At 35.6% G+C, this 13,563-nt stretch overlaps 1 protein-coding gene across 1 annotated transcript in view; it reads left to right on the forward strand.

Moving 5' to 3' along the window:
• LOC136863572 (discoidin domain-containing receptor 2) overlaps window positions 1–13,563 on the forward strand; it is a 954,446-nt gene that overhangs the window by 764,083 nt on the left and 176,800 nt on the right. Inside the window, exon 9 of the mRNA XM_068226000.1 lies at window positions 8,142–8,368. Coding sequence (XP_068082101.1) covers window positions 8,142–8,368 — 227 coding nt within the window. The remainder of the gene's footprint in view (window positions 1–8,141; window positions 8,369–13,563) is intronic.

Consider the following 13,563-nt stretch of genomic DNA (forward strand, 5'->3'; position numbering starts at 1 on the left):
TGAGCGAGTTGGCTACGTGGCTCGCGGCATATAGCTCTTAGCTTGTATTCGGGATATAGTGAGTTTTAATCCCACTGCCGATAGCTCTGATAGCTGGTTTTCCTTGGTTCCCATTTTCACATCAGGCAAATACGGGGGCTGCTGTGCCTTAATTAATGCCCCTGACATTTCCTTCGCAATCCCAGCCTTGATCTATCCCATCGTAGCAATAAAACGTGTCTGAGTGGGTGCAACATAAGGCAAATAAAAAATCGGCATTACCATAATCTTCGTCCAAAAAAGTGAATTAATCAGGAAAGATCATTAACACAAGAAGGACTGTCCTCATTTTAAACAATTATTTCAAATTGTTATCCTACAACATCCTGTTCTGATTTTATTGTTATTATTATTATTATTATTATTATTATTATTATTATTATTATTATTATTATTATTATTATTATTATTATTATTATTATTATGGGATACTTTATAACACCATTGTTCACTTCAAACCTTGTTCTCCGTGGCTCTAGAATACTTATTTTTCGTAAATTATTATTAGTTTTACGCCATAATAACTACCTTTTCGGATATGCTGGGGTGTCGGAATGTTGTCCCACAGGATTTCTTTCACGGGCCAGTAAATCTACCGACGCGAGCCGGACGGATCTGAAGACGTTCAAATACCACAGGAATGAGCCAGGATCGAAACTGCCGAATTGCTTAGTGTCCGGCTCCTTGGTTGAATTATCAGCGTGCTGGCATTCGGTTCAGAGGGCCGCGGATTCAACCGGGTTGAGCATTTTAACTGGGTAGCCGACAGTTAATTCCTCTGAATCGGAGACTGGACAATCTTCATCATCTACATACAACATAACACACTACAAACTCCCACAGAAACACGTAACAGTAGGACATCACTCCACATAGGGTTGGTATCAGGAAGGGCATCCGACTGCTAAATTGAGCTGAATCCATGCACAATGCCAAATCCAGGTAACTGGAAAGAGACAAGGAATTATATATTATTATTATTATAATTATTATTATTATTATTATTATTATTATTATTATTATTATTATTATTCAAGTTATATGAATTATTTATCGATGTTGTTATATTATTTTGTTCAAGGTTTTCTATTCTATATTTTCATTCTCTGTAAGTAGGGCTAAATTTGTTTAATGGCAATGTATTGTAATTTATTTTCTAATTACTGGAAATGCGTTAATTTTCCGTCTTTATACAATATGTAAGTACAGTATGCAGCCTGTATCTTGTATCTTATGTCCTCTTAAACAAACATGATACATCTTTGAGTGATTCCCTAATTAAGAAAACTGTCAAACGGTATTTATTCCCGCAGCCTCTGTACTTGCTTCACCACTGGTTTGATCGCTTACAATATGGCGGACGCGGCGTTCAAGTAGATTCAAATATGGCGGTCCAATAGCCACTCTATTGTCCTTAGCTCGTTGCTATTCTCATTATATTTAATTTCCATTACAATCTATTTCCTTCTTGCTTGAAACATTTCTAAATACAAGCGATCCTATGATCAAACAATTTTATAATGATCTCACATTTAACTTCTCGAAATTTTTCCTGATCTCAGGAGCAAAACAGCATACTGTGATTTTCCGTATCACAAATACACGGTGTCACAAAATGTAAGTTTTCCCAAAATGCCAACTTTATCATACTTCAATGGATTTCGATATAAACCGCAAATCTCGTTTGACATTACTGCTGAACGCATAATTTATCATCATATCAAATTTTATCTGGACGTGAATATTATTATTATTATTATTATTATTATTATTATTATTATTATTATTATTATTATTATTATTATTATTATTATTATTATTATTATTATTATTATTATTATTATTATTATTATTGGATACGTGGATATTTTACTTTATCACACTCATAACGGTTATTTTATCGTTATCACATTTGTAACTTTCACCGGCCCAAACATTATTTCAGTGACTTTCATTGCAATATTTAACTTCACTTTTACATGTTTCTAAAGAAATTTATACACATTTTAAAGTTTCTGGCGCTGACATAAATGACAGATTGCCTCCACACTAGAATAACGACAAGACACATTATCGTCGTCGCAACACTTAAATTTACACGCGCCACATATACAGCACAATATTATAATTCATTGATTAATTAATTTAAAGGGACAAGCATTTACATTTCTGACTACAAAACATGATATTTAAATTAGGCAGACCTGTAATTTCGTCGTCGGCATGGCGTTATCTTGGCTTCATTTTATGCCAGCCACCTCGGGCTTGGCCTCTGATTATTGCAGGACACATTCTTCGCTTAAGGGGAGGTTGTAAGCTATTTTGGGTTCAAATAACCCATTTTTAGATTTTTGGTAATTTTGGTAGCTGGAGGTCCGTTTTATAATGTGCATGTGTTTTTTTGCTGAAAAACGCCCCAAAAACCATTTAAAGTCCATTTAAATGCCACGTGACGTAAGAGAGCCACGCCTCCTTTCTGAATCTGTTCCTTCAGGTCTGGGAATTGCAATATTTTTCGTCTTCCAGATTAGTTCCTTTTATATATCTAGGGGATTGGGACAGCAAGGCTTTTGCAAGTGTTGTCCAAAAGAAGCCTTATGGAGAAATAATTATTGAGAAACTGGAATGTATTGGTCATATCCAGAAACGAATGGGGTCCCGTCCCCGGAGACTGCGCAGTGAATACCGGTACAAAGGAAAAAAATTATAAGATGGTAAATTAATATCAGGAAAGGGTAGACTTAGTGACAAATAAATAGATACATTACAAAACTATTATGGAATGGCTATAAGAAGTAACACCAGTAGTATGTAGGAAATGAGGAAAGCTGTCTGGGCAAGTTTCTTACACAAAATTTCTACAGATGAAGTTCACCAGCACTGTCTTTGTCCCAAAGGTTTGTCCTCCTAGTGTAAATATAATAGGTCCAAAGTTACAGGAGAAAGCTATTCACATAAACATTCATTGCCTATGTCTGTGGCTGATGTAATCAAGCCAGTATTCAGAAGTCTAGCACATCCTGACCTTCTGAAAAAGTGTTTACATGGGAAATCCTAAAACCTTAATGAAAGTTTTAGTAGTGTTATGTGGGGTAGGGTTCCGAAACGAGTATTTGTGGGGTATCAGACACTGATTCTAGGAGTTAATGATGCAGTATTGTCATTTAATGAGGGAAATGTGGGGCGACTTCAAGTGCTGCAGCAGCTAGGTATTTAACCAAGAATGAATGCACTGAAGATTTTCCAAGATCTCGACAGGATGCGGGTTACTAAAGCTGATTTAGATGCAGAAAAGCTGGCAAAAAGGGCCAGGCGGCTGCAGAGGTCTAGGAAAGAGCCAGAGATGATGAGGACAACAGTGAAAGTCCAGAATATGGCTTCGGCATGCTCTCAAGGTACTCTCAACTTTAAATCAATTTTTCTCAAAATCTTACCATGGTAACATGTTATTGCATTTTTTTCAGGAAGTTCTTTACCTAGATGTGTGAAATTCTGTATAGTTATTCTATACTTAGCTATGGTGTTACTGACTTTCTATTGTTTTGTTCCTCATTTAATCATGGAAGTTATCCAACATTTTAATGGTAAAATATGGGGAAAATTCAGTGTACTTTAAAAAAATATAGAAATTAAACTTTTCACTCAGAATTAAAACAAAAAAGTCACTGTATTGGCAAAGCATGTATCCAGCAGTGCTCATAAGTTCAACCTCATAGGTTTATTCGTTTCTGAAATAACTGCAGTCAAAGTTCGCCAATTTAACATTACCAGTATAGGGCTTACAACCTACCCTTAAACACTATCTTATAAATACACAGATTCTGCACTTGGATTGAAGCAACACACATTAAACATTTTTTTACACTTTACAATGAACTTTATTATGTACACTTATACAACAGTTAAACCACCCCGCTTCGTGTCGAGAACTCAACTAATGCAGTTTGCGGAGACCTCCCAACTCCCTCCTAACCAGGTGTTCCACAGGTGTGACTGACCATGAGACACAAGATCTCCGCCAGACTACAGCTCTCTCTTACCGATTACCAAAAATAACATCGTCCGCAGTAATGCACAAGAGCTATCAATGAATCTGCTGTCTCCCTATGCAGAAGTTCAGGAATCCTGCAATTACTTAACTTATGATTTTCTTCTTCGTCCGCGATAGATATCGTGGATACAACGTTATTAGTATCTAATTTGTCTCCGTTCACCTTTTACCACTTGGTAATATATTCCTCGCTCAAGTCAACTGGCTTTAGCGATTCTAAGTGTCTATTTAGTCCACTTTAAGCCTTCTTCCTAATGTCGCCTGACGCAGATCCACACTCTCGGCCATTGAATGATGACTGACTCTCTTGCATGAGGAGGGGGTATTTATACATGTAGAGGGGACGCTCTGCTTGGCGTTATCTACTGTGGTGCAATCATTCCAATTGATGACCACTGGACCGATATCTTCGAGACTCACCTATTTTTCCAGCCATGATGGTGTTGTTTGCTATTTTTTCTATTTATTTAACGGGTAGAATTAATTAATTTCGTGCAGGAGGGTTCTCGTGCATTTTGACAGTATGTTTTTGAAACGTATACCCCAGTCTGCCAATAAGAATGTCAACTTTTCTCCGAGCCTAAGTAAATACATTTCCATCCTGTGGATTTTAGATTCAACAGATATTTCCCGAAATTCTTCATTACTTATTTCTTTGTTAATGACAGTGCCGAAATCTCTCGTAATGAGGATTATTATCCAGAATTCCATTATTAATTACCCGAGGTCTTCCGAAATGTTCCGATCTCGTTCGATACTTGGAGTGGGGGGGGGGGCGCTTCCCCCTGTGGGTTGTCACACCACAAAGCTCAAAATGAGCTTGCAATAAAAATATGGATGCACTTCATCTTGTAGTCGAAATTTCAGCAAGGTAGAATTATTGGCTCAATATATCGCTGATAGAATCCATAAAAAATTCTTGAAGACTGCTGGAGGCAGTAAGAAAGTTTCTAGAGCAGCAAACATCTCCGTACGTCTCCGATGATAGCTGGAAATAGCGTCAGCCATCGTGTCTTGCTATGGCTGAAAAGTTGTTGTTACACTATTTCTTTAGACTCAACACAAACAGTATATAAATATTGAAAAATGGTTATTATCTTGCCAGTCAATTCCAAGGAAGTCAGTTCCTTGCTGAATGCAGTTGTTACGGACATGAGCAGGGCATCCCACTCCAACCAACACCTTGCTTAGCATCCTCTTGAGGTTAGCAAACCCATTATTACCATCACCTCTTTTAATACCACCTAAATTTGTATTACAGTTGTCACCACAAAACGCCACACATTTATCCTTAATATTGTAAACTTGTTAGGGGTGTCAGTGATATAATTTGAAATAGTTTCTGCACTTTCATTTGGCCTACTTTCAATATTAAGGAGCATAATTTGCAGTCCTCCATTTTGTGGTAAAAGTAATGAACTACGATGGGGAAAATTTTAATATCCCCATGGTTGCTAGCAGCGGTCGATACACCATCAAAAGGAATGTATCCAAGATCTTTTATGAAACATTCTACTGAATGAGGTGCTAGTCCTAAATTTAAAATATCTTCAGTTTTGATATGACCGCACTAGATTTTCGATTATATGGATAATTCAGGGAAAAATTATCTCAATAATCCAGAGGTACGATCCATAGATTTATAACTGCTGTGGTGTGATGCAATATGATAAGCAAGAGTGCCTTCAGCAGGACTTACTTTATTTCCCAGATCACCATTGAGTTTTATAAACAAAAATAGTGGATTTATTTGGTGTACTTGCACCCCTAACACACTTCATATGTTTTTCTGTCGTCAAGTGGAGTCCTAGATCGCTGGCACCATGATTTACGATTGACACATAGGTCTCCGGGCAGCAAGTCATTCATTATGCTTCCCATTGTACACTTCCAGGACGAAAGCTTGGATATTTTGCTCGGAGTTTATACCAAAATGTATATTGCCTCTTCGAAATCATCTTAAACGAAAAACGAAACAAGGTATAATCAAAAGGCATTGTTCAGCTGTAAAAATCTGAACTTATAAAATAAAACAATGTCTCTGTGCCGTACACTTCCATAATCAAGAAACTGTTGTTTCATCTTACCTAATAAGACGATTTATTGGGTGAAGAATAAGTCATTTAATGAAGATTCAGCTAGGTGAATACATTAGTTCGCTCGAGTCTACCACAAACATAAACTGTTAAGTGGAAACTGGAAGAAAGGAAAAGAATCGCAGCTATCTTTAGGCTACCTAAACAAAGATCGATACATCGATTTAAGTAATTTAAATGGAAATGTTCGATTTTACAAGCATAATAGATAGATTGTAAGTGAATAACAAACAGTGTAATTCAATAATCGATATTAAAATATATAACATTATGACGATACGAGAAGAAAACATAAAAATCAAAAAGTCTTACTTCCCCAAAATAAAAAATGCGGACATTAGCAGGAATCGTAAAATTGTACGCGGACACTACATTACACTCTGGAAATACGGACATGTCAGCATAAATGCGGACGTGTGGTAACCCTATACATAGGTTAGAAACTTAGCGACGCTAGTGTTAGAGTATATATAAACATATAGGCCTACATTGTTACATAGCGCACGAGAGTGCGTTTATACATGGGGTGCGTTCAGTTTCTGAATGCTAACATATCACCCCCGCCCGGAGGAGGAAAGTTCACAAATGGACGGACAATGAGTATTCTTCGTTCTGATCGCTTTGTCTACTTCCTGGATTGTGATGTCCATCGGGGAAGTCGGGTGAAAGAGAATTGCTAGGTGGGCTGGATGAAGTGGTGGTAGTAGATGTGTCAGGTGTGTTGGTCCAGGTAGGAACAGCGATGTTTGTGTCTATGTATGCCGACTTCACACGGTCTAAACTCACTACTACTTCCTTGTATCCAATCGTGAACGTCGATGGCTTCTAATTACGGCTAACTAAACGGTAAGGATCGGAGTATGGTGGCTGCAAAGAGATTTTATGGACAGCTCTCAGAAAAATATGAGAGGCCGTTGTCAAGTTCTTGAAGATGAATACTTTCTCTTGACTATGGCAGGAAGCAGTAACAGGTCTGAGTTCAGTCAATACCTTCCATAGTTCATTTGCGAAATCTGAACGGTCAACTGTCTGTATAAACATGCATTATTGCAGGGTAACGAGAGTGCGTTTATACATGGGTGCGTTTAGTTTCCGAATACCACCACAGGTAACATACTTGTGGAATTTATGTACCGGTACTGCATGAGTAGTTTTAGCGGCTCTTCCTTCATTGTATACCTCAGTATTTGCGTATCTCTGGATAATTTGAATTATGTTAGCATGTAATGATTGAACTCAATGCAAATTGATGAAAATGGTGAACAGTAATGGTCCTAGCTCATAAAACAACAGTGTTGATCCACATATTACAATACAACATATTCTTAATTACGTATCAGTATCATTTAGAATATTAAACTGCTAACTGATAGATTTTGTATGTTGCCAGAAAATTCATGAAACATATCGAAGTATAATATTTTTTCTGCATTCCAAAAGGACCATTAATGTTACCTATCCTTTATGTACAAACTGCCTTCGGTGGTTTTTTCATAGTAATTAGATATTATTCTGTGATCAGAGTTTGGTAAGTTATTACTTTTCACATCAACATTCATATATATTATGAGGTTCCTGATAAAATATTCAGACTTCCAGGCACCAGATACTGTACATTCACAGCAATCATTTTATTCTTTCTGAATTCCCCAGTTGGTGTGAAAATAATAAGCTCCTTTTTGCCAGTGGCACATTTGATAGCATATTGGAGTCCATTATTTCTAGTAAATTCTTTCTCTATTGTTGTAGAGTATTTCTCATTATAATACAGGCTCTTTCATTCATCCACATTAAGAATTAGTTAAATTTAAAAACAGCTGTACTATTTTTGAAGTTACTAAATTACAATCAGGAAATATCAATTGGTAATGGTGCTTTCTTTTGCATTTCTGTTATAAGCTGATATAAGCCATGTAAAAATGTTTCTATTGTGGCCGTAGTTTGTGATGTTTCAGATGAGACGGAGCGCAATGAGGTGGTTGATGAGGCTGCTCCCAAGACTCCTACGTCACCTCCAGTGGCCACTGGTAGCTTCTCATCTCTTCAGTTCCGTAGCTTGCAGACGACACCAGTAGTGGGGCCTAGATCACAAGTTATAAACCTTAGCAATTATTTTCCACGAGTGGCATCTGATCCACCCAGTAGGAAGAGGTACCACACAGCTCCCCGAGAGAAGCATAGAGTAAGTTATAAATGAAGACAGTAAAGGAGTAAAAGTGAAGTCCATGTTGTGATTCTCTATAGATATCTCATCCTGATTTCTAGTCTCTTATAGTCAACGGACATTCTCACTTGTTGAAAAGAATAAAAACTATGATAAAATGCTGACCTGGGAAAGAAAGAAGAGGATATATTTCATCATCTCTCCTATTGAAGTACCTTTCCTATATAATAAAAAGTATTACTGGGCTGGATACAATTTTACTATTGCTGACTTGATAATAGAACAAATGGAACACATTTTTATGTGAGTAGACTGTTTAATGACATTTGTTGTATATATCAAATTCTAACAGTATTTTCAGTGGTTAAGTCAAAACGAAAAGAAACTGCCTATCATTGTTTGAATTTGTGAGAATTTTCCACAATTGTTTCATCACTACCTAAGATGCCAACTGAAGGAAAGCGAAAGTTATATTACAAGTCCAATGAAAAAACATACTATAAGTCATGAAATTTTGTGAGTTAAGCATCTTACTTCTTTTAGGACCTGGATACAAATTGGATTAGTACGGGAGGAATACAGTAACAGAGAATGGATTACATTTCCCATAATTTTGTTACTTCCTTCTCTTGAAGTGATTTACCGGCACAGGCATAAGAACTATCCTACAAATTTTTTGTCACCACCTAAAGGATCAACTGATGGAAAGCAAAGGTTATATTGCAAGTCCATGATTAAAATCTCCTTAAATTAAAATTTTCCATCCAGCATACTCAATAAAGTGATAAAAATACATTATGTCATGGGAGTTTATGAGTTAAGTACTGGTATTTTACTTGTTTTGTTACCTGCCCAAGGTTGGAGATATAATGAAGAATAGATTTGTTATACTAATTGGAAAAGAAGAGGAGAAATATAGTGACAGAAAATGGATTACAAAAAAAGATTTTAGTAAGAATTTCTTGAAATATTTTTGCCATCATTTCTTTTATGTCCTTGCCTTGAATTTATTCACCAGCATAATCATGAAGAGCTTAAATTGTAACTAAGTACACTGTCGTGTATGTATCTTATCAAGATATTTCATCCAACTACAAAAACTGTGCAAGTTTGCGTTTGACATGAGAGTTAGCAACTCCGAAGTTTACTTTTATACTTATATAAAATTGTGTGAATTGTAAGAGCAATAACTACAACAACTTACGAATTCTTTGCCAGTTGATATTTTAAGGGGAGAACAGAAAGATACTTCAGAAGTTTAGAAGCCATAAATTCTAGCTTCCGATGTTATATACCTACGTATATTGTTTCAGTTAAAAACAAAATTTGTTGATACCTGTAGAGATTGCTGTCTGAGATTTATTCTATTATATTATGTTGGGATTATTTAAACATATAACTTGTAGAATTATCTACTATCTCAAAAATATAATCCTACTTGAAATTATAATGTGCATTGTATATGCCTAGTTCATTACTATCATCATTAAAATAAATGTATTTATTTGAGTATATCTACAAGGACTGCTGTGACATCAGCTAGATATCACTAAGTTTTTATCTGATTCTTGAAGAATTAATCTACAGGTATGACTATACTTGGTGCTAAAAGAGCACAATAAGTTATTACAATACAGTGGTCCACTTTCCCTGAGAATATTAGGCTACCGTACTTATCTGAAGAAAGACACAGTGACCAGTCATCTGCAGTTTTCAATAAGGATCCTTGATTTTGAAGCATAAGTTCAGACTTATGAAGAAAGAAGAAGTATGGAATACTAGAAAATGAATTTGCCCCAATCAATATTTATTTCATTGTTGTAAGTGATTTGTTTCCTCCTTACTACACCATTCTACCACAATGCAATATTCTGGAGCATTCCAACTGATTGTAAAGGTAAAAACTACAAGTGTTATCTGATGTTTTCATAATTAAATTCCTTCCCACTTAAGGATCTTATGAAGAAAGTCTAAATAATTTGACCCCTTAAAGTATAATTCTTCTAGTGAAGGGTTATATTCACATGAGTGCACCAAAAAATATCCAAGATAAGAAAGTTTCAGAAGAAAAATCTACCCAGAATTTTTAACATGAAATATTTACTTCAGTGGTAGGCTATATGGGAATAATAGTAAAGATACCTGTAAATCAAGGAAATATCACTGAAGTACTCTGTAATTCTATCCATTGGGGCTCACTTCTGGTGTTCTTCCCATTAGTACAACAATCATACCCTCCATCACCACCATCATACTACTTCATAATCGTGCATGTGAAATTGTTCATACTTTCATGCACCTTGCCATTAAGCATTTAAATTTACAAAATTACACCTAAAATATTTCATTTACCTTGTTTTAGACATGGTATCTTCAGGGGTAATATTTCTGGTTATTCCATATTACAATAGAACCCTGGTAAACTAAACTAATTGGGGCAGTGGTCTGTGTGGATTATCTAAAAAGAGTTTGTAATACTGTATATATGGTATATTATACAGTTAACAGCTACAGTGTTGGCAGCCTCATCCCAATGTAGGAGGTTTCATTCTTTACACCAAAGAAGTATTATCAAATTTTCTATTGAGTGACGGTTACTGTGTTATGGTACATACAGCATGTGAAAGTTATATCAGAAGAAAATACAATATTGATAAAAAGTGCATTACAAAATACAATAAAGTACGGTACAGTAATTACATTTTTATGCAATGAACATCTTTTGTAAGTGCAGTACAGAACACAATACGAAATTGCCAACAGTATTTGCCATTTCAGTTTTTAAAAGCTTCACTTCAATCAGCTACAGTACCAGAATACTACAATTCAAATAACAATGTAGACATGCTATACTGCAAGATTTTTCTGGATTCTATTCCTCTATATCTTAGTTTAAGTAATTAATTATAAGTAAATTACTATGATTAAATCCTTTTCCTTACGTTGCATGTGGAATATTAACCTTTCTTCCTCTTTCACGGATTGTGTTCAGATCAGTGGCAGAGCGTGGATAAGACATCTGGCGGTTCACCGCTTTGAAAAATAACGTGTTCAAATTTATAATTGCCTGATGTAGAATAGTGGTATTGCTTGATTAGCAGCACAACTTTTCTTTGAAGGCACATGCCTGCAGCTCTAGGAAGTTATCCAAAGAATGAGAAATGAAAGAGAGAGAATATAAGGTGTAATTACGTTAACATGATCCAGTTTCATCTGTTGTTGCAGACGTTTCTGGCATTGGAATAACTGCTTTAGGAAAGTCTTAGGCAGACTACTGTTATTTATGACGCATTTTGTTATTTACTTTTCAAAAAACACTGAACGTTTAAATTAATTACGTAAACTTTAGGCTAGTAATGCTATACACATTGTAGTTAACAAAATATTCTGATTCATATCAGTTAATTATACCAAGAACGTGAAGTTGCGAAATTAAAATCCCTTCCTAACCTACTACATATGGCAAATCTTAACAGCACAATCTGAGACAGTGCTTCGATTGATTTCGAAGCTGCTCGATGTAGCTCGCGTCTGTCGCTGGTGGTCGCTGGTCCCTTAACCAGCGACAAACTGGGCTAACTTCTCACTTAACCCAGAGAGCAGCCGTCCTGTGGCTTCGAGTCTCCGAATGTTGGCAGAGAAATCAGAAGGGGTAGCCTATGATTTGGGAAGCTAGTCTTGGAACGCTTCTAACACGTTTTCATTTGTCTGTTCGTAGCATTTTGATGATTAATTTTTGAGAAACTAAACACGTTGTGCCTACTCGTAGTATGGTGGTGAATGTTCAATAAATTTCCAATTCTTTGAAATCATTTAAGAAAAGGCTAGGAATACAACAGATAGGGAATCTGCCACCTGGGCGACTGCCCTCAATGCAGATCAGTGTTGATTGATTGATTGATTGATTGATTGATTGATTGATTGATTGATTGATTGATTGATTGATTGATTGATTGATTGATTGATTGATTGATTGATTGATTGATTGATTGATTGATTGATTGATTGATTGATTGATTGATTGATTGATTGATTGATTGATTGATTGATTGATTGATTGATTGATTGATTGATTGATTGATTGATTGATTGATTGATTGATTGATTGATTGATTGATTGATTGATTGATTGATTGATTGATTGATTGATTTTTGAGAAGCTAGTCTTGGCGCGCTTCAAACACGGTAGTTATCAGTTGTCTGCTCGGTGCATTGTGATGAATATTCTTTGTTTAATGTAGTTTTAATGTGTATGAATACAATGTGTTTAGTGAAGAATTGTTTTCGCAATATGAGTGAATCAAAACATCTTGTGTGTTCTGAGTGCGTCAAAAGGTATGATTATCGTACAATAAGGATTTAAGACAACGCACTTCTAAAGCGCATCCCGAAAAGTTGAATGTTATCACCCCTATACTAGCAAGTAAACATTCGTACGCCTAACAGTGCGAAATTTGCAACAATAATTTCAATTATCAATACAACTTGAGGTAAGACCAGACCCCACATTTTTTCAAAAAATCGATTATTTTTATCTGTATAAATATTTCGACTACCCTTAACATTCTGATGCATCATTTTCGTAATGAATCCATGTGCGTGTGTTTTTTATTTAAATTTAAATTTTACTTGACAGGACAAGATGTCTGCATCAATGTTTGCATCCTTTCGGACTTATATTCATATATCAGAAACTGTATGATCTTGCTTCTCTTTGGATTTTTTATTACTGATTGGCTGCACTGATTGTGATTATTCTTTGCTTATATGTCAGTAAAACAATCATAAACAAAGTTAAATATTTTGATATTTGGTAGAGTACTACTTTTATAGCGAAATTATTGTTCGTTATAGCTCTCATTTCACTATGACCAAACCCAAGAGACGTCAAAACAAAGGAAATGGGTATTATAGAACTGCATCAGTTGTGGTTAACAGTGAAGTAGTGCAAAGTGATGGTGGTGATAAGACTGATGACACTCCTCCCAGTGCATCAAGAGGAAAATTGCTATCTCCATGAGTAGGAGATACATTACCTATCCTATCCATGAAGGCAGTGGTGTAAATATAATTATAGATTTAAGGATTTTAATATCAGTGTTAAAGGAGACTGTAGCATGCAGGTTATGTGGTGGAGATATAGTGCCTTCCGAAGATGTAAATGCTAGGAGGGTGGACTAGAAACTTATGTGCACAAACTGTGATGTTAATAG

Source organism: Anabrus simplex, chromosome 2 (assembly GCF_040414725.1).
Source record: "Anabrus simplex isolate iqAnaSimp1 chromosome 2, ASM4041472v1, whole genome shotgun sequence".
NCBI lineage: Eukaryota > Metazoa > Arthropoda > Insecta > Orthoptera > Tettigoniidae > Anabrus > Anabrus simplex.